The sequence below is a fragment of the Pleurodeles waltl genome, chromosome 5, assembly GCF_031143425.1.
Source record: "Pleurodeles waltl isolate 20211129_DDA chromosome 5, aPleWal1.hap1.20221129, whole genome shotgun sequence".
NCBI classification, from domain to species: domain Eukaryota; kingdom Metazoa; phylum Chordata; class Amphibia; order Caudata; family Salamandridae; genus Pleurodeles; species Pleurodeles waltl.
Genome location: NC_090444.1, coordinates 1,716,429,966 through 1,716,452,177, shown reverse-complemented (window position 1 = coordinate 1,716,452,177; position 22,212 = coordinate 1,716,429,966). Strand labels below are relative to the sequence as shown.

The 22,212-nt window shown below is 43.6% G+C and overlaps 1 protein-coding gene across 5 annotated transcripts in view; it reads right to left on the bottom strand.

The window, feature by feature from the left end:
• The window catches only part of LOC138296696 (adhesion G protein-coupled receptor F5-like), a 1,100,568-nt gene that overhangs the window by 391,579 nt on the left and 686,777 nt on the right, over positions 1 to 22,212 (bottom strand). For all 5 annotated transcript variants that reach the window (XM_069236068.1, XM_069236070.1, XM_069236069.1 and 2 more), the window contains one exon: positions 16,247 to 16,459. In XM_069236068.1, the coding sequence (XP_069092169.1) occupies positions 16,247 to 16,459 (213 nt within the window). The remainder of the gene's footprint in view (positions 1 to 16,246; positions 16,460 to 22,212) is intronic.

Sequence of the window (22,212 nt, the reverse complement as noted above, 5' to 3'; positions counted from 1 at the left end):
CACAGTCCACCAATTCCGAGGGAACCAGTGGTTTGGAGGTCGAGGGGAGCACCACGGGGGATCCCACTACAGCTGCGACATCAGACTCGGATTCCTCCTCTGATGGCATCTCCCTGGTGGTGGCAGACCCCTCTGGGACCACCCCAACAGCATCTTTGTCCACCACCCACCAGCACCGCCCTCCCGGTAGCTCCCCTCCAAATTGCCTGTGCCCGCTCACCCAGGACGGTGGGCATCTCCGTTGGCCACAGGTACCTCAGCCCCTGCCCCAGTCAGCTCCGCTGCCCTCAATGAGGAGGCTATTGACTTCCTGTGAACCATCTCTGTGGGACAGACAACCATTGTGAATGTCATCCAGGGAAGTATAGTGAGTGGTATGGACGATGGCCTCATGGTATGGTACCAGTGTATGTGTGGATGGCACTTGTGGTTGTGTGCCGTATGTGTGTTGGTATGCCGTCTTCTGCCTGGTGTCTGTGTTGGCCGTGGTTTTGTGATCAGTTTGTGTGTGGCTGGGTATGAGTGTTGTGGTATGTTTACGGTTGGTGTTGTTTGGTGAGAGAGTGACGTGTGTGTAGGGCATGGTGTGTGTTCTGGCTGTGCGTGAGTGTATTGTGAGTGTGTGTATGTGTGTGTGTATATGGGTAGGGCTGTTGCTGTGCATGTGTGTGTGGGCATGCCATTCGGTGTCGGGTATATATGGCGTGTGGGTGTCTAATTGTCCCCTTCCCTCCATCGCGTGGGAGGTGGGGTACTCACCTTTGTCGTCTTCATCAACGATGCAAGTCCTGGATGTGGATTGCAAGTACCAGCATTGGGAAGATCTCCAGTTCACGCTCCATGTCATCGGCGGCCTCCTCTGTGTCACAACGGTGAGTGTTTCCCTATATACTGTTCCTTTCCACCAGGCTTTGAGTGGAGGTCGGCCCGCCCCGGAAATTGTGGCAGTGTGCTGAGTCGTGATACCGTGGGCAGTAAGGTCCTTTCCGCCACCCTGTAGATGGCGACCACTGTCAGCCCACACTGGTGGTACAGATGGTGTACTGGGTGTGAACTGGCCAGTTCACTGCTGCGGTCTTAATGTGGCGGTGCACCGCCAGCTTGTTAGAGGTCAGATCGCCAGCGTAGTGGGCCTGTCTCCGCCAAACTCATAATGAGGGCCAATGTGTCTGAAACATGTTGACCAGTGGGATGCAAGATTAATTGACATCTCTAACATCCACTTGTTCATTTTGTTTTTTTAACAAATCCACCAATAAACATTCTATTTGATCATTTGTAAGGACTTTTAACTTCAGTTGTTAGATCCCAGTAGAAACACAAGAAGGTCCATTTAAGTCCAACCTAAGTATCTTTAGGATCTTTCCAAACAAGTGTCCCATGACCCAAACTCAGTTGTACAAACACAACGGAATGTGTCACATAACACATTAGTAATATAATAAACAAGATATATCATGCTATGAAACACAGTGTATAATAAATATTCCTTCTCTAAAAAGATGTGACTGATCACTTTACACAGTAAGTGAAGTAAATTCATCTAAATATCGTCTCTTTTTAAAAAAAAGAGTATTTCATTGGGTCATTAAATCCACAAAAGATGGCATCCGGAGCAACATAGAAAATAAACTGCCAGGTGATGCGTACAGCATGTTATGCTGTGATGTTATATGCACTGAGACACAATGCATCATGCCATGATGTCACAAGTGTGAGCGCGCCTGGCCTTATTTGGTCTCTTATAGTTTAATTGATAACGGGACGCAATAGAGGTTCAATGGACATTTTGACTACTCGTAGAGTGGTTTGACCATGGATCATAACTTCAATCAGCAATACAACAACCTAAATAATAAACACCATCAATTTCTAGGAGTCAGTAACCTTTGCACACCATGACCCATTTGGCCATGAATAACCACACCTTTTAGTAAAGTTAAAATGTTTATTTTCCTAGATTAACAATGCTAATATCACGTAGATTAGTCTCAAACCCAAATGATAAGCGTATACAAACAACATAGGCTGACCAAACCATTTGAAGAATCTCAATTTAGCTAAAGCATTTATATTTAAACACTCAAAGGTTACAGTACAAATCAATAACAGTAATAACTGTAAAACAGATATAGTATAAATCTAAATTCAACAGGAGAACAGAATCAATTCTTTGACGATTGTCAACATTTGGGCATACTAACTAACCTTCCAATTAGAAAAGCATGTTTGGGCTTCATGGAAAACAATTTTAGTCAAAGTTAATTGGAAAATGTTAGAAATGGGGACTCTGGTTGGCTAGGGTATGCACCTAAGCCAGGCAGAACCCACCCACTCTAGTCAGGGCAAGGGAGTTACACGTCCAAGATAACCCCTGCTCAGCCCCTTGGGAGCTTGGCACAAGCAGTCAGGCCTAACCCGGAGGCAATGTGTAAAGCGTTCGCACAACACACAACACACGTGACGCGCTATCCCCACCACAAAGGAAACACAAAGTTATATGAAAATATACTGTATTGTACACAATGCAGTTATTAGACCAAACATCACATATCAATAATATCCTGACAACTTAGCAGTTGTCAAAACGTTACACATTAGTTACTCTGCAAAGCTAGCAGTAGTCACATATAACACACATAAGCAGTAGTCAGGAAACACGTTATTACACCAAAGCACTTGTCATAGGAATATCATAAACGTCCATATAAGGAACATTATAAAACATATGGCAAGTCAGAAAAACATATTAGCATGTTATGCCCATAAAAGGAACATTTGCAAACACATATGAAAACATCACCAAACAGGTAAGTAACATATAAATCAATTAAGTATTTAAAAAGAACCTTTGTTGTATATATGGTCTTTTAGCAGTACCTGTGTGAGATGTAGGCACCTCCAGTGCCTGCAGAATGAAAATGGGGCCCAGCGCTCCTCTGTGCCAAACGGGGGCCTCCCAGGAGTTCAAAGGACGAGGGGAGCGGCTCGTACCCCTTCTACATTAATGATGGACCCCTCCTGGGGCCCGCGATCATTGGGGGCCCCTGGGCCTCAATCGGCCATTACGAGGGGGGGCCAAAGACAGCAAATGATTCAGAAAGGAGAGGGGCACCATGCACCCCCTCCGCTTTAATAACCGGCCCCTCCTAGGGCCCACGATCTCTGGGGGCCCCCAGGGCCTTCACCGGCCCTTCAAAGGGGGTGGCAACACAAGGCACAAGCCCACAAGTGGCCACCAAGATGGGACAGAAGGCGCGGGGAGCCTCCGGCGAGGCTTCCGCCCTGCCTGCGGTTCTGCAACAACTCCTTTGGGTTCTGGTGGGGCAGGGAGAGGCTTCCTTCTCCCCTGCCCTTCCCAACCCAAGGAGAAAGGGGCCCTGTGGGGCAGTGGAGCCTCCGATGAGGCCTCCTTCCCCGCCTGACGTCTCCTCCAACATGCAGTGGCCCGCATGGCCGTCTGAGAGGGCATGCACCAGAGTAGGTGCCTGCCTGTGCCCTGGGGGCACTCCTCGGAGCGCGCTTTACCCCGGGGGCATGATAAGAGCGCGCTTGCTCCTCTTCCTCTTTTGATGGTGCCCCTGGGGCACAATGACATAGCACGTCCTCGTGCTCATGATGAACAGCCTGTCCGGGCTGCGGCTGTGATTTTTTTTCACGGCACAATAAGCGCTTCACACACCCCTTTACATTTATTGATGAGCCCGGGTCACGGTGGTGTTTCTGGGTGATAAGGAGTGCTCACAAAGCACTTTAAGGATAAAAGATGAAGCGCTTTCCAAAGCACTAGTTTTGTCAAGACGTGAAGCACCCCTCGCTCTTCACATGGTTGCAGGGTTCAGGGGCCACGGAACCCTGCCCCTGGGGAGCAGAGTTCTGGGAAAAAGGCTTGCAGGTGGAGGGGCCCAGCAACAGGCCAGCACAAAGAGGATGCAAGCAAGTGGCAAGTCCTTACAATGACCAAGCAGGTCACAGGTCAGCACAGCAGCAGCAGTCCATGGCGTTGTCTGGTGAGTCCTTCCAGCATTTCTGTGTCCAGTTCCAAGATGTCTCCAAGAGTCTCCAAATTTTGGGGAAAACTCCCCTGTACTTATACTCAGTCTTTACAGTGTTTTACAATGGTAGGGGAGAGGAGGTTCCAACCGGTTACAACTGGTTCTGGGAGTGCCCCCTCTCTCCTCCAGCACAGGCTTCAAACATCAGTTGGGGGGTAAACTACCCTATTGTGTGAGGCCAGGGCACAGCCTTTACAAATGTAGGTGTGCCCCGCCTCTCCCTTCTCTCAGCCTAGGAAGACTATTCAGTATGAAGATGCACCTCTGTGACACCTCCGCCCTCCCTGTGTACAGGCTGTCTGAAAAGTATGCACAAAGCCCTAACTGTCAATCTGCCCAGACATGGATTGGAGTCAAGCTGCAAAACACCATAAGCACAGAAAAATGTGCACTTTCTAGAAGTGGCATTTCTGTAATAGTAATATAAAATACACCTACACCAGTAAGCAGCATCTCTCATCACCATTACAACCATACCAAACATGCCTGCGCTACCCCTCATAAATCAGACAATACCCTTTACACATAAGGCAGGTCATTTCTAATGGAATCCTATGAGAAGGCAGCACTCACAGCAGTTAGACACCAAGTTAGGCTGTTTGTCACTACCAGGACAGGCCACGCAACCTGGCACATGTCCTGCCTTCTACATATATAGCACCCTGCCCATAGGGCTAGCTAGGGCCTACCTTAGGGGTGACTTACATGTAGTAAAAGGGGAGTTCTGGGCCTGGCAAGTATATTTAGATGCCTGGTCCCTGTGGCAGAAAACTGCGCACACAGTCCCTGCACTAGCAGGCCTGAAACAGGTTTGAAAGTCTACTTCAGTGGGTGGCGCAAGCAGCGCTACAGGCCCACTAGTAGCATTTAATTTACTGGCCCTGGGTATAGAAATACCACTGTACAAGGGACTTACAGGTAAATTAAATATGCCAATTAGGTATAAGTCAATCATGCCAACTTTAGATGGAAGAGTACATGTACTTTAGCACTGATCAGCAGTGATAAAGTGCTCAGAGTCCTAGACCCAACAGCGAGAGGTCAGAACAAATAGGAGGAATTAGGCAAAAAGTCAGGGTTGCCACAAGGGCCAGGTCCAACCCAAAACATCTAACTAAGGATCTCCCAAAATAGCTGTTGGTACCTGAAAAAATCACAAATATAGCACAGAAAGAATAGCATTTTGTTATACCTGTCAATGAGTCAGCAAGAGGTAGTTTCTTTGTCAGGTGGACATCCGGCTGGTCAACATCAACTATGGGACAGTGAAAGGGGATGGCTCAGCCACGGCTGGGCTCCATATTAACTGAACCAACTTAGGGGCACTAAGCTAAAGAATCAGCATTAATGCAATTTAACAGAATACATGGACCTGCAGTGCTCCACATACAGGACCCTAACAAGGATAGAAAAGAATGGTTTGAATGAACTCAGAAAAATGGACTAGCCTTCCTAAATGCAAACAGGCTAAGTTAAACTCCCATAAAGTATCTTCTCATGCCGTCATTGGTCAGAAAACCGTGCGTTCACAATAGGACCTGAGAGAGCGTAGTTTAAACAATACATATATTGAAGTGAAATGCTTAACAATACCTCACATAGAAAACGACAATCATTAGTTATTTGCTTAACGTGCATTTGAATTATGACTATGATAGACTGAACTAATGACAATAAAGAGTAAACTTGTTTGTGATATGATTAATCAAGCTTATATTAGTATTAACGATATTGCATTGAAAATCTTATAGGCCTTAAGTTAGCATGAGTTAAAGATTTAGCCATTTAACTCTCATATTAAAGCATATTTTCTGTTTTTCCAGTGTGCTGACTCGCAAAGGGCCATGACCCAGCATTTGTTCTTTTCTTCTTTCATGTAACAATAATGGTTTTCTTCCCATCCGCATATTAGCTGTTTTTGCAATGGACTTTATACAGTTTGCAACAAAAGTAGAAGTATTCAAGGACATTTGACCATGGAAAAGAGAACTTTTGACCTGAGAAACGTGCCAAGGCGATGACACCCTCCGGATGTGCCACCTCCGAAGACGTCAATTATGAAGACCAATCAAAGTGTTATAAATTATCGTGGGGTGACAATTTGGATTACCAAATGTATAATTTGATAGGTTGAAGGTAGTGGGGTATACCAAATATCCAATAGAATTTTGGGGGAAGGTATTGTGAAAAAGGGATAAAAACTCATGACACAGAAGGGTCATTAGAACTAGGTAGGGAATTATATTGATTGCATCCAGAAACTCTGTCACTCTGTTTGGTGATTTGAGACTTCATCCTCATCCATAGACTGCCCTTTACACTTTTCCTCCTTATGAGGGAAGTGTCCCCTGTCCCTTTAGATGAAGTAGATTGACGGCGGTCTAACTGATGTCCTGAAGACGAAGACTGATCCTGTATGCTGACTTATTCCGAGGAGGGTAATTATGACAATGCTATTGTAATTTGTCTGTTTGCTTTTCCTTTCTAGGTACCAACTGCTGTATTTTTGAATAGAGACCATAGTTAGATGTTTTCTAAATTGGTGTTCAAAATTGTTTTGCATGAAGTCCAACATGCTGATGCTAATCAGTGGTTAGGCTAGGTGATCACCCCTGACTGACACAAACAGACGAGACTGACATTGTGCTATGCTGAACTGAGACGTATATGATATTCTATGTACTCTGATCTATGTTTATCTTATGTTGGTGCTTTTATGTTTGTGATCTTTGCATTATCAAAGTCTTACCACAGCTGCCATATCGTGACTTTGCTCTTTTGCTTCTTGGTTTTGAGATTGACACTTCTACTATTAGATTGTAATCAATAGGGAATAAAATTCACAAAATTCTAATAAGGTGTGGTTATTCATGACTGAAAGGTCATGGTTGCGCCGACAGTTTAATCAATGTCTTTATCCAAAGTAAAGTATATTGTGGTGATAAATATTGATAACGTCATTGATATATTGCTTGACATATTGATCAGTTATCTCGTCCTGCGGTGTCTCACCACTGGGTCAAAAGATTCATCGGCCTAAAACGAGTCCCAATGTGTATAAAATTGACATAAAGGGACGCGTTATCAGACCAATAGGTTTTAAACTATAAATTTAAAATATAACTAAACAGTCTTTCGCATGTTGATGTTTTGCTCCTCTTCTCCTGTTCCCCTTGTGAGGTTTGTCAGGAAACTCTTTTGTTGCAATCTAGCTGTTGTCACTGCGTCCATTGTTAGCTTCTGGGAATGTCTCTTTCTCACGCACCAAATCTACAAAGTAACATTTTCTAGTGCAAGGCATTAAAAGGCAGTTCTCATGAGAACGTTTAAGACATTTACAAATCACTTGGTCAGTACAGTGTGAACAATGTACAATTTTAATTCTCTGCTTTCACAAAACATTTACGAACATTTATTCAGGCCATGTAAGTTAACATGAGGCTTGTCAACTAGGCCCAAATCTCGTAATTGATCAATGCCTAATATTATTTAAGCAAATACATAGTACTCAATATGTTAATGAGACCCACTAATACATTATGTTAAACAGGTGCACATCATTTAGATTATAAATGTGAATTCATTAATAATTGTTGTACATCTCATGGTGGCCACATCAGTGGGTACATTTTCGATGACACACAATTTTCTCTACGTTATCCTAATTCATGTAAATTCTTAACAGTTAATCAATACAAATTTAATAGTAATTAATTCAGTTTTCACACATGGATACAACTGGGCTGCATGAAGGCTCCTGTCAGCAGCACGCTTTCCCTTCTTAATGGGAGGGAAAGTCCGGCAAGACTATGCCCGCGGACAGGAGCAAAAAGAAACCTTACGAACAACACTGGTGTATAATTTTGAGGCAGTAACTACTCATGGCAGATCTAATGAGTGAGCAAGTGATTTTGCTTAGCCATATAATTCTAAATGACTGAGGCCTATATGTTTCACTGCTTTTCTACAGAGTGTGACTATGAAGACACCAGGGCGTTGTACTCCATGGGGCCCAGAATCTCAGAGTTAGGGTAAGCCAATCCTACACGCTTATTAGATGTTTGTATATTGCCAAAGATAAATGTGTATCTGTCTGTTCATTAAGTCCTTGATTGATCCTCACAAGTGTATTAAACTATGTATTTGCTGTGCCCACAGGTGATGACAAGGTTTTGTTTCATAACTACGGAAGTGCTTCGACTGAGGTTTTGCATGAGACATTTCAAATATAATTGCATGACATTTTCTACAGGTCTAAAAGAGACTCCTAAGTATCTGGTTCAGTGTAACCATTCATTTATACGTGTGGATATACTTTTGATGTTATATCAAGGGTGGCTCCTCTGGTAAGGCGGAGGAGCATCGGCCCCCACCAGCATCAGCCGCTGCAAACCTTTTACAACAAAAGGATAATAAACCATGTTTATTATCCTTGTGTTGTGAAAGGGGCGGTGCCATGGGGGATGATGGAGATGAGTGCATTGTGCACTCCCCTCAGTGTGCATGTATGTTTGGCCAGCCATCTTGGGACCGGCCAAACACACATGCGCACTGTGCTCTCTCCAGCCCAGCACTGTGTTGCCGAGCTGGAGATAACTGGCACAGGCTCCCAGTCTGCCTGGGAGTTCCCTGGCTGGGCACTCCCAGCCAATCCTAATGCTGCTGTGAACAGCTTCAGGATTGGCCTCAGGGCAGGCTGCGAGCCTGTGCCTTGACTGACGAGGGAAAGAGGAGCGGTGCAGGGCTGCAGCAATGAATCAGGTACGTTTTTACTTATTTTTTAAAAACATTACATGTTTCCCCCAATCCCCACCCCCGTGCGCTGCACCCGCCCCGCCCCTTCAGAGCACAGCGAGTCGCGACTGTGTTATATGTGCATTTGTCCATTAACCTCTGAGCTCTACTACATACACTTGTCTAAACACTCAAGAGGGCCATACACTTAGATATGGGTACACCTGTAACAGAAGTCCTGAAGAATGTCAATGACCCATGAGGGCTGGAAGGCAGAACTTGTCAACAAACAACTACTTGTTGACATTTGGTATTATAATTCCCCACAAGTCCATTATTTGCTTTTAATTGTATCATGAAATTTGCAAATTAAAAAATAATAAACTCTTCAACACTGATCACAGGTAATTTTATATCACTTACAAAAGCCTCATCTAAAAAACAGAAGTCTGACGGTGCCTCACCTTGGGGCCTTTTCATCTAAAAATAAAAAAAAGATCTCCGAAAAGATCCCCAATGTTAGCACGAGTCGACGATGAAGCATGTCAAAAAGGTGGGTGAGAGTCAGTGTATTCTAAAGATGAGACTCGCTGGATCTGGTAGTTGGTGACTTAAAGAAAGATTTTGCTTAAGTACCATACATGGAACATCAAGCTATTCGAGTTGAGTTTTGTGCATTAAGGAGGCTGTGTAATGGACCAAAAGAACCTTCTCAGCTTTCCCCTCATTGTTGTTAAAGATACACTTCTGAAATATCAATACATTCAAATATTCTACCCAGTTTATAGATAACAGGAGATCTTTTCTTTGTTAATATATTGTGGTCCCGATATAAAATTAACAGAATGATCTGGTTTCAAAATCTTAGAAGCAGATCACCACAGAAAATGGGAGGTGAGCTTGCTTTGATTTGCCAAGCAAATGTTATGAGTACTCACTCTGAGCTAGATTTGTTCAATAGTCGAGATATTCTATATTTATTTTTCATTTGGAATTTTTCTGTAGCATGCAATACCAAGTAGGATGTCAAAGTGCTGGGCATGAATGAACAAAACATCAATAGTGTAATTACAGGCCGAATGCCTAGGATTTTCACAGCTTTCCAAAAACAACATAAATCTTGGAAGTTCAAATCTTTTGACCTTTGAAAGGAGAAGGATATACCACCTTGAAGTTTTTTAGAATTATAGGGAGATTCTAAAAACGCGACAGAGGAGAAACACAGGGCCAGATCTATCATTTTATTAAATTGCAAATACCTAATTGAGATTCCCTGCCAATTGCAATTAGGTAATCACTATTCTAATGTATGAAACTCATGGAGTTTCATTTTGCGTTTCCTAATGGGTCGCAAAGTGGCCTACCTCATTAATGTTCATGAGTTTGGTCACAAATTGCGACCCGTTAGGAAACACTAAAATTACAGGGTTGGTGGCCTGCTGGTCTCAGCAGACCACCATGACTGTGAGTGCTTTTAAGTAAAGCAATCTTTCTTTTTTAAATGCAGGCCGTTTTCCTTAAAGAAAAACGGGATGCTTTTGAAAAAGAAAAATGAAAAGTTTTATTTTCATTTTTTAAGAATAGGCAGTGGTCTGTAGAATCACTGCCTGTTCTTAAAAAATGTGCATACATTCATAAGAAGTTACCGAATCACAAATTGGAATTCATACATGCCAAAATGCATTTTTGCAGTCGCAAATGGCCCGATTGGACCGTTTGCGACAGCAAACATGCATGATACACCATATGCATTTTACATCTGGCCACAGTTTTCAGATGTATTTGAGCCCTTGAGTAAGAAGGGTTGTGTTACACTGGAAAGGTTCTTAAAAAAGATCCCTGGGTTATTGATGGTCAATGTAGCTTCTTCAGATTGCCAGGGACAAAGTTGAACAAGGCAGTTGCAGTAGAAGAGGGACAGGCACAATACTAGCTTCAGATGATTACTTAGGTATAAAAGAAAAGGAACAGTTGAGACATGAGCAAATACTCCAAGAATTGGCTTAGACACTGTAGGTACTAGATGCTCTTGTACCGCTTTCTTCTAATGGGAGGGGACAGTATAGGCAGAGTTCCCTTTGGTTCATTCCACATCTTCGGCATCTCAAAAGAGAATGCAGAAAGTGTGAAAGGAGATGGCGAAAATTACATGATGATATATCAAAACAAGAATATAGGAAATCAATATGGTCCTATCACACTGAGATAAAAACAGCTCAAGCCAGATACTACTCCTCAAAAATTGAACGGTTGGCCAATTGCCCCAAAGAGATTTTTAAGGTCCTTAATGAAATCACGCAGTCTCAAGGGAGCATGGCACTCATGGATGCATCTCAGGAACCTGCCAATAACCTTGCATCATATTTTCAACAAAAAATATTAGATATTTATTCGACCTTCCCGACCGCTTGTGATCAGGAACAGAGAATACCATAACAAAACCCCATGGGCTCAGCGGCTTACTTAGATTTCTCCTGGATATCGGAAGAAGACGTCAGTAGATACCTTCTAACTCTTAAATAGGATCCCCCCTTGATCCCGCTCTGCTGCAGGTGCTGACATTAGGCGCCTCAGTGACAATTTCTATTATCGCAAAACGTATTAATCTTTCACTATCGTCTGGCTCAGTACCGAATCAGTGGAAACACGCTATCATAAAACCACTCCTGAAGAAACCCAATCTTTACCCTGTACTTCTCAGCAACTATAGACCCATCTCACTGTTGCCTGTCCTTTCTAAGATAGCTGAAAAACACGTCAACACCCAACTCTCCAGTTTCATGGAGTATAATAATATCCTTTAGGCTACACAGATGGGCTTTCGACCATTACATGGTACTGAGACCGCACTGATTGCTGTTACGGAAGAAGCTAGAAGACGGGTAGACCAAGGCATGGAGACAGCTATCATTCTTTTAGATCTTAGCGACGCCTTTGATACAGTTGATCTTGACATTTTAATTGAGAGGATACAAGAGACTGGAAGATCTGGGCAGGCATTAGACTGGATCATCTCTTTCATTAAGAACAGAACATTTCAAGTTCTACATAGATCATATTTCTCAGAGTGTTTTAACAACAGCTGTGGAGTCCCACATGGGTCCTCCCTCAGCCCGATCTTATTTAACATATACATGAGACTACTGGCAGAAATAGTTAAGCCATTTGGCCTGGCCTTGGTGTCCTATGCTGACGACACACAACTAGTTGTCTCATTATCCAATGATTTCTGTTCTAAAGGTTCACAGCTTGGCCCCTGCCTCCAAGCTGTGGCAGCATGGATGTCCAGAAGTAAGCTAAAACTCAATGATAATAAGACAGAGGTGATGATACTGGGGCAACATATAAAGCCCACTCCCAATCCATCAATCTTGGATGACCTGGGATATCCACCTCCACCCAAAAGACTTATTAAAAGTCTGGGTGTATGGCTTGACCCACAACTATCCATGGTTTACCAAGCTAATACAATAGCGGCCACCTCCTTTGGTCTCCTCAGGCTTCTAAGGAGGGTTTTCACAATCCTGCCTTTCCTAGCCAAAAGAATTATTATACAGGCTCTGATCGGATCACAAATGGATTATGGAAATTCATTGTTTATTGGGGAGCCAGGTTACATGATTAAAAGGTTGCAGACAGTTCAGAATGCCTCCGCACGTTTACTGCTGAACACATCCAAGTATGAATCCATAAAAGCAGGAATCTCCTTGCTTGATTGGCTTCCTGTGGCCAAGAGGATACAATTTAAGACACTTTGCCACATGCATAGAGCACTACATAATAGAGGCCCAGTATTGCTGAGAACATTAGCCTCCATCTATTCCCCTAACAGCCCACTCAGATCCTCCTCAGCTGGCGTGGCAGTGATTCCAAAAATGAAGAAAGCCAGATGGGGTGGAAGATCCGTGGCATATCAGGGGTCAAAGCTGTGGAACTCCTTACCTCCTGGCCTCCGAGCAACTAGCCATGAACTGACCTTCCGTAAGGCTTTAAATACATGGGGCCAGATGTACGTAAGTTTGGGTTTGCGACTCGCAAGTTGCGAGTCTGAGTGACTCGCAATTTGCAAGTCGCAAACCCAGATGCAGGATGGTGTCCCTGACACCATCTGCGAATTGGAAAGGGGTCGCAAAGACCCACCTCATTAATATTAATGAGGTGGGTCGCAATTTGCGACCCCCTTCCGATTCGCAGCACTCTCAGGGATGGTGGCCTGCTGGAGACAGCAGACCACCATGTCTGTGACTGCTTTTTTAATAAAGCAGTTTTTAAAAGGAAAACAAGTTGCAATAGACACGAAAAAATGAAACACTATTGTTTCATTTTTTCAGAGAAGGCAGTGGTCCATAGGAAAAAAATCCTATTTTAGAGCCATTCACAAAGGGGAAGGGGTCCCATGGGGTGCTAACCCCCATTTGAAATGGGTGCTAACTGCAAATTGCTTTGCGACCGCGTTCGCGGTCACAAAGCAATTCTACATCGTGATGCGAATTGCAAATAGAAAGGGGAACACCCCTTCCTATTTCCGAGTCACATTCCCATTTTGCGAGTCGGTAACCTGGTTACTGACTCGCATAATGGGAATGAGAATCCCGATGTGCGTTTTGCATGGCGCAAACAGCAATATTCGTTGTTTGCACCATGCAAAACACTTCCTACATCTGGCCCCAAGTTATTTAAAATCTAATTCTCACTGCTCTCACTCGTCATGCTACTGTTTTTAAGCTCCGAGCGCTGGGAGGCCTCCGGGTAGCCATGCGCTATAAAAATCCACATGACATAACATAACATATTGCTCATGCAGCTATGCCCTCACCTGTGGTATAGTGCACCCTGCCTTAGGGCTGTAAGGCCTGATAGAGGGGTGACTTACCTATGCCACAGGCAGTATTTTGTGTGCATGGCATCCTGAGGGGGATGCCATGTTGACTTTGCCTTTTTTCTCCTCACTAACCCACACAATCTGCGATGGCAGTGTGCATGTGTTAGGTGAGGGGTCCCTTAGGGTGGCACAACACATGCTGCAGCCCTTAGGTACCTTCCCTGGTCACAGGGCCCTTGGTACCACTGGTACCTTTTACAAGGGACTTATCTGTGTGCCGGGGATGTGCCAATTGTGGAACAATTTTAAAATTTTAAGTGAAAGAACACTGGAGCTGGGGCCTGGTGAGCAGTGTCCCAGCACACTTCTAAGTCAAATCAGCATCAATATCAGGCAAAAATTGGAGGGTAACTGCAACAGGAAGCCATTTTCCTCCACTGAGCATTCTATATATTAGCATCAAGTCAAATCAAATCATTCCTACATCCTCCCTCACCTGTACCTTAACTCCCATCTCATGCACAAGCAATGTGATTTGTTCATTAAGGGACGTAATTATAGGCCCCTAGCGCCACAGGAGTGCCATTTTTTGTGATGCTCCTGTGGCTCTAAGCACAGTGCCGTATTTACAAGGTGGGGTTAAGCCACTTTTTGTGGCTTAACCCCACCTTGTAAATTCAGCCCCTTCCCATGCAGCACTGTGTGTGGAAGGGGCGTGCAATGGGTGTTGCTGTGGGCGTGCCACAGCAACACCCATTGCATTTTGACACTGCCTCAGATTTATGAAATTTTGTAAACCTGAGGCAGCGCCAAAATCGAATGCCACCCCAGGGGTGGTGATAGCAGGGCGCAACGAAGAGGAATACTTTTATTCCTCCTCGTATATTTGCTTTTTGAATGCGTGCTGCTTTCTGCCACACGCATAGAAAAATCAAAATGCCAGAAATGATTGTTTATGTGCGGGAAGGTGTCCCATCCTGCACATAAACAATCATTTGCAGCACACACAGAAGTGCCAAAGTGCCATTAATGATTGTTTATGTGCAGGAAGGGACACCTTCCCACACATAAACAATCACACCCCTCAACACAGACATCCTTGCACGATGGTGCAAGGATGCCTCCATTGGCGCTGGCAGCTAAATTTAGCACCAGCGCAGGGTGAAACGCAGGGGTGCGCCGTATTCCCTTAAATACGGTGCATCCCTGCGTTTTTAAAGTGGCGCGGCGCTACCAATTTTGGCGCAGCACCGCGCTGCGCCACTTTTCTTTAAGTCTGGCCCTTAGTATTCCCTCTCCATTTCCCTTTAATGGGTTAATTATTATATTTAAAAGTCATCATAGCAAATGTTTAATAGAAATGCAAAAATATAAACTACATGTCCCGCGGGTGGAAAAGGAAGTTCCAGTTTTACATATGAAATTACGATTAATACTTCCTACATTCAAATACAATAAAACAAACTAAAACACTTTTGAAGATATTTAACTGGCTCCTGGTAATTTATTCGTAATAAAACAAAAATAAGTTACTCCATATTTTACTGACTATATAAATATGTTGCATAATAGAGTAATTTAAAGTAAATTGATTTCTGGTGAATATTTAGACAATCTCTAGTATAAATCTGACCCTCCTGGTTATAGATTACAGACAGAGACGATTAGAGAGTGTGTATAAGTACAATTAAAACGTCAATATGTCCGATACACGGTCATTTGCACATGCACATTGCGCAAGCTTATCAAAATTATAGAATTATAGGTGAAAATTCAAATAATTCAATTTACAATCAGCAACCAATGTATTCATACGACAGCGTGGGTTAAGTGTGCCTTTCAATGACCATAAAGAGGCATTCCTGAATAGGGATGCTCTGGAAAAATAGTGCACAAGTGCTACCTCACAATTTTGAGGGTATTTGCAAACTTTTTCTTGATTCCTTCATCCCTGGAAATAATTGTAAATGTATTCCTGTCAAGGACAGGAGTAAACCACTTTCTGTGGTGGGTATGAGCACGAAGGAACACCTCTAACACTGATGGGGTGTAAGGAAAGTAGTTTTCCACAGAGAAACGTGTTTCATGAAGAGGAAAAAAGAAAGTTTGCAAATGCAATTGCACATCTGGTATGCATTTACACAAGCATAATTGTGCAGCATCAAACTTATGTAACTGCTTCTGCTTGAGAGTACTCCTTGAAAGCTGGGAGTAGCGCAGCTTCCTGGAGTGCTCTTGGCATTCTTTGAGAATTCCGAAAATGTGTTAATCTACACCAAAGTATAGGTTGAAATCCTTAGGCCAAAATGTATGATTTTTCTCCATAGCGCTCACTGCATGTAAATGTATCTTTTGTGGATATCATGATAATCTTTAGTTGTTTATCTCAGACAAATGTTAGACATCACAGTTTTATGACAATGATGCATGGTAAAGATCTGAAAACCAAAGTGACTATCAATTTTGCAATTATATGCCCTATAGTTAGTAAAGACGGGCCTTTCCTACTTAAAAAATAAATAAATAATAATTCAATTTGACTGAATTTCAAAATTTACAACATTTAATTTCACTTTATATTACTATGAAATAGCATCACAGACTTGAGCAGAGAACACACTGAAAGACATTTTACCTGGTTCTGGTGTTGTAAATGTAACGTTATATTTCCCAGCTCCTTCATAGGAGCATTGTATTAGTACTTCTGGAATGAATGTTCTGTTGCAGTAAACATTTTTCCTAATGGGGTATATAGCGATGCTATCTTTGGTGGGAAGATCGACAACCTCAATTGTAGCGCTTGCACTGATCTTATTATTATTTTGAGAGAAAAAACAATAGATTTTTCCTGAAAAAAAAGTAAACACATCAGTTGATCAAAGGAAGGTCCATATCTCTTAAATGTAGTCGTAAGTATTTAAGTATTGTAAGAATGCATACTTGCACGAAATGCATTTACAGGATTTCAAAACTATTTAGAAAATTGTTCCATTGAAGAAGGTAAAAACAAAACTACACATAACTAATAGTTATTTGCTAAACAATTGACAAAAAAATAAAAGGTGGGGCAATGTTCACACATTCATAGTAGTTTGACAAAGTAAAAATGTAAACGTTTTTAGAAAAGGAGGAAATTAAGGGGAGCAACCATACAGTCATCCTTAAACCATAGTTGTATTCATATAGTCCTGTTTTTTTTATTGAGGAAAAATAAGTAAATGGAAACATACATTGAATGCATACCAATATACATCCTACTGCCGAACGTACGGAATTGGAGGCAAACGTGGACCAGTACTTCCAAGTGGACTTAATTTTGTTTCAGGGCGATGGCCTTATTTGCCCCATTCAACTTTGTTTTTAGGTGCGTGCAGCGATAGAAGCATTAAAACTGCTATTTGCTAGGATTCTGTGTAAGTGCTTTGACAAATGAATAGATAAATGCAGATTTGTAGAGTGTGACCTACCCAAAACCAGGGTGTTCAGTCGTTGAAATATTCTAGCTAATCCATAGATTGCAGACTTTGGGCCTGATTTAGAGTTTGGGGAGGGGTAACTCTGTCACAAGAGTGACGGATATCCGGTTCGCTGAAATAAAATCCCGTGGGACACAATAGGATTTATATTTCGGCGGACGGGATATCCGGCACCATTGTGACAGAGTAACCCCTCCGCCAAATTCTAAATCAGGCCTTTTGTTGGAATTAAAGTGTTATGTTTTTAACTGTTTTTTAAAGGAAAATTCCAGGGCTACCTAACAAAGTTCTTGAGGGAGAGTGTTTCAAAACTTTGCAGCTACAAGGGAGAAGCTGACACCAGTCCTTAAACTGAAGGATAATCACAAGTCATGCAATGGGGGATCTAAGAAGTCTTATTAGGGCATAATAATAAATGAAGCTTTGGAGATATTTTCGGGCCTTGTTGGAAAAGACGCGAAAAGTAAGTACTAATGCTTTGAAGCTCTTTCTTTTGTGGTTGGGCAGCCAGTGACAATCTCTGAGCTGAGAGGTAATAGAATGGTGTTTGGGTGTGGTCAAGATAAGCCTAGTAGCATTTGTGATATAAACACTGACATATGCAAAAATACCAGACACAGAACACCGAAAGAGGAAAAGGGGAGAATAATTTCAGAAAAATGTGCACAGAATCTATCTCACTACCATATGAGGGACCAGGGACAAAACATGATCCCCATGTGATTGACTGCTTGGTGTTGGCAAGGCAAAGAAAAAGCAGCATAATTAGGTCCAAATTGTAGGAAAGTACCCTCTTTCTTGGCATGGTTACCCCCATGTTCTGCCTGATGCCAGTGTGCTTGACTGTGTTCACTGGGATCCTGCTAACCAGGACCCCAGTGATTATGCTCTCTCTTCCAAAACTCTGTATTTCACTCACAATTGGCACACTGGTGCCCCCTTATGAGTCCCTAGTATATGGTACCTAGGTGACCAAGGCATTATGGTTCCAGGGGCTGCAGCATATATTTTGCCACCCATAGGGAGCCCATGCAAAGGTTTCAGCAGGACTGTCAATGCAGCCTGCGTGAAAAGGTGCATGCACCCTTTCCCTGCCATTTACACTACACCAGGTCACTTATAAGTCATCCCTATAGCAGACCCTCCAGCACTGAGGGCAGAGGGCAAAGTACATGTGTGTGAGGGCATCCCTGCACTAGCAGAGGTTCCCCATGACCTCCAGCACCATTTTCCCGGACTTTGAGAAAGAGGAATACCATTTTACGTGTGTACTGGACATAGCTCACTACCTATGTCCAGCTACATCATGGTAACTCCGAACATAGGCATGTTTGATATCAAACATATTGGAATCATACCCCAAGGCTTTTGCAAGCATTGGTTGTATGATTCCATGCATTCTGGGGGCTCCTTAGATGACCCCCATTATTGCCATTCCAGTCTTCTGAGGTTTTCCAGGCAGCCCCAGCTGTTGCCACCTCACAGACAGGTTTCTGCCCTCCTGTTGCTTGGAAAGCTCGAGCCCAGGAAGGCAGAACAAAGGATTTAATTTGGGAGAGGGGTGTTACACCCTCTCTCTTTGGAAACAGGTGTTACAGGCTTTGGAGGGGTAGCCTCCCCAAGCCACTGGAAATGCTTTGAAGCGCACATTTGGTGTCCTCCTTGCATAAACCAGTCAACACCAGTTCAGGGACCCCTAGTCCCTGCACTGGCACGAAACTGGACAAAGCAAACGGGAGTGACCACTCCCCTGTCCATCACCACCCCAAGGGTGGTGCTCAGAGCTCCTCCAGAGGGTCCCTGGGTTTTGCCATCATGGATTCAAGGTTGGCAGGGAACTCTGGGAGCATCTGAGTAGCCAGTGCCAGCAGGTGATATCAGAGCCCTCCCCTGATAGGTGATTACCTGGTTAGGTGACAAATCCGCCCTTCCAGGGCTATTAGGGTATCTCCTTTGGATGGTTCCTCAGATTCAGATTGCAAGACTCCAGCCGGAAACGTTCGGCAAATTTGTATCTCCGGCCGCTGCCAGCAACTGCACCTGTTTCCCAGTTGTGCATCCTCTGAAGACAGTCCGTCTTCAGGCTGCGTCAGAAGAGCAAAGGAATCTCCTTTGGGGTGATGGAGTCCCCTGCTTCTGCAGGCAACAACTGCAATGACGACCAGCTGCATGGATCCCCTCTCCTGCTGAGCTGGTGGATCCTGCATCATGGGTGGTGGACTGAAGTGGTCCTGATGGTCCTCTCTTCCAACTGTCCTGCTTTGGTGGAGGTAAGAGATTGCCTTCCCACGCAAGACAGTATTCCCATGCACTGCATGTTTTGCAGCTGCCAAGGCTTGTTGGTATCCTTCCTCCAAGTCCTTCGGTCCGGCCCCCAGCACGTTATCCTGCGACGCACAGCTTCCTGAGTGGTTCTCCAGAGAGGGGTAAGCCTTTGTCGTAGTGCTGCGTGGTCCTCTTCTGCAACTTCCTTGTCCCCCTACTGTGGGACTCCTGTGTGCGCTGCCTGGTCTTCTGTGGGCTCTCTGAGTTGCTGAGAGCCCTCTCTAACTCCCCCTGCTGGGTGTAGTTCACCTGGTCCTTCCTGGTCCGGGGCAGCTCCATTTTCCGCTAACCACGAGCTTTGCGTGTGCCAAGGCTTGTTGGTGGACTCTGATGGCGCAAACCCGACTGCAATCCTCCATCTGACATGGGACATCACTTGCACCTTCCATGAATTCGTCTTCTAGGGTGCAGTGCTGACTTTTCTTCTTCACCAGTGGTTTTCCTTTTATACCTTCATCCGGGTTAGCAGGGGCTCCTGCTCCCCCTGGACTCTTTTGTGCTTCTTGGACTTGGTCCCCTTTTTCCACAGGTCTTCTTGTCCAGGAATCCACTGTTGGTGTCTTGCAGTCTCTTCTGCATTTTGCATAAATCTTTTTCTCTTTTCTGTGTGTGTGTGCTGGGAAAAGTTCTGTGTTTTACTCCTGCTTTCCTGGTCACTGGGGTGGGTTCTGGTATTTACCTTTGGGTTTTTATAGTACTCCCAGTTCCCCTCTACACATCACACTTGCCTAGGTGGGAGTCCGACTTTTGCTTCCTACTTTCTTAGTATACGGTTTGTGCTCCCCCTAGGCCCATTTCTAACTATTGTGACCTTCAGTAATTGCACTGTTTTTAACTCTTTTCATGCCTATTTCTGCATACTAGTGTATATAATTTGTGTATTACTTTCCTTCTAAGGGAGTATAGTCTCTATGGTATTTTTGGTATTTGTGTCACCAAAATAAAGTACCTTTATTTTTGTAACACTAAGTATTTTCTTTCATGAGTGTGAGTACTCTGTCACTACAGTGGTGTTACATGAGCTTTGCATATCTCATAGAGGAGCCTTGGCTGTTCATCCACAGCTACCTCTAAAGAGCCTGGCTTCTAGACACTGCATACATTTCACTAATAAGGGATAACTGAACCTGGTATAAGGTGTAAGTACCATAGGTACCCACTACACACCAGGCCATCCTCCTACATACATTTGCTATCTTGGCCAAAGAGTTTAAGAACAAGTTTAACCATCTATTTGGATGCCTGGTGGCCAGTACGTATAGCAGCACAAACATAGGACAGCATCTTACACAAAAACAATGCTGTTATTCCAGCACCAAGGGATACACAGGTCTGCAAGAAAAGATTGAGCTACTTAAAAGACTTGCCAGGGCACTCACAGAAGACCACCCAAAGGAATATCATACAGAACCAATGTGGGAAAAGCTCTGCCCCAAGGCTGCAACCATGGTAGAGGATGATCTGAATCATGCACAGCTGCATCGGACGCTGAGACTTCAGAGGCCTGTTCAATGGTGCTGCTGATTTGTATATTGGTATTAATCTTTCCTCCGGTTGAGTAGGTATTGAGTGGATGTGGTTCTTTAAAGGATATCCATAGCCACCTGTGAGGATGTCAACAGCCTCTTCCGTGTTGGGGAAAGCTCTAATTCTAACAAAAAAGCAAAAAATGTGGAGTCCTCTTCGATAGTAAAATGTCTTCCTATGTTTAGATTGACGCCAGGATCAAAAACATCAATTGCAAAGCATCCATGCTTGGGAAAATTCAACTTCTCCTATCAACCAATGATCTTGTCTAATATATATGTGCCTTAGGGCCAGATGTATGTCATTTTTTTTTGCGACTCGCAATTTGCAAATCGTTTGGAAATCGCAAATTGTGAGTTGCAAAAGAAAATGTACAACAGTGTCAAGCACACTGTTTGCGATTCCCAATGGGGTTGCAAATGACCTCCCTCATTAATATTCATGAGGTAGGTCGCAGTTTGCGACGCCATAGGGAATAGCTGCAATCACAAGGAGGGTGGTCCAGACCACCAGGTCTGTGACTGCTTTATAAATAAAGCAGTTTTTAAAAAAAAATGAAGCCCATTTTCCTCAAAGGAAAACAGGATGCATCACAAAAAAAATGAAAAGTTTCCTTTTTTTTCAGACTAGACAGTGGTCCAAGGGACCACTGCCTGCTCTGAAAAATTGTTGGCACCCCCTTTCACAAAGGGGAAAGGGTTCCCATCTAATTTGCAAATGGAATACCACCAGCTTGAAGTTGGTGGTAACTGTGATTGTTTTGCGACCACATTCACGGTCGCAAAACAATCTTTCAAGCCACTGCAACTCACTATTTGGAAGGCTCGCCCTTGGCACACCCCTTCCAAATAGTGACTTGCAAATCTATCTTGTGATTTGATAAATAGATTACCGAATCGCAAAATAGGGTTTATACATACCAAATGCTTTTTTCTTGTAGCAAATGGCACAATTCTGCTTTGTACATCTGGCCCTTCGAGCCTCATTTACAGCTTGGTGGACGGGTTACTCCATCACAAATTTCATGGATATCCTGTCTGCTGAATAACCTGTGCATTATATCCTATGGCACTTGTACATTGGAAGACAGGATATCCATCATATTTGTGATGGAGTCACCCGTCCATCGAACTCTAGCTAAGGCACTTAGAGCCAGATGTACAAAGCCCTTTTGCATTTCTTAACGTTCCGTATAGGTATTTTGGGCCATTAAGAAATGCAAAACAGCCTTTTCTTAAGTACAAAGACCCTTAAGGAATGGCAAACAGGGATT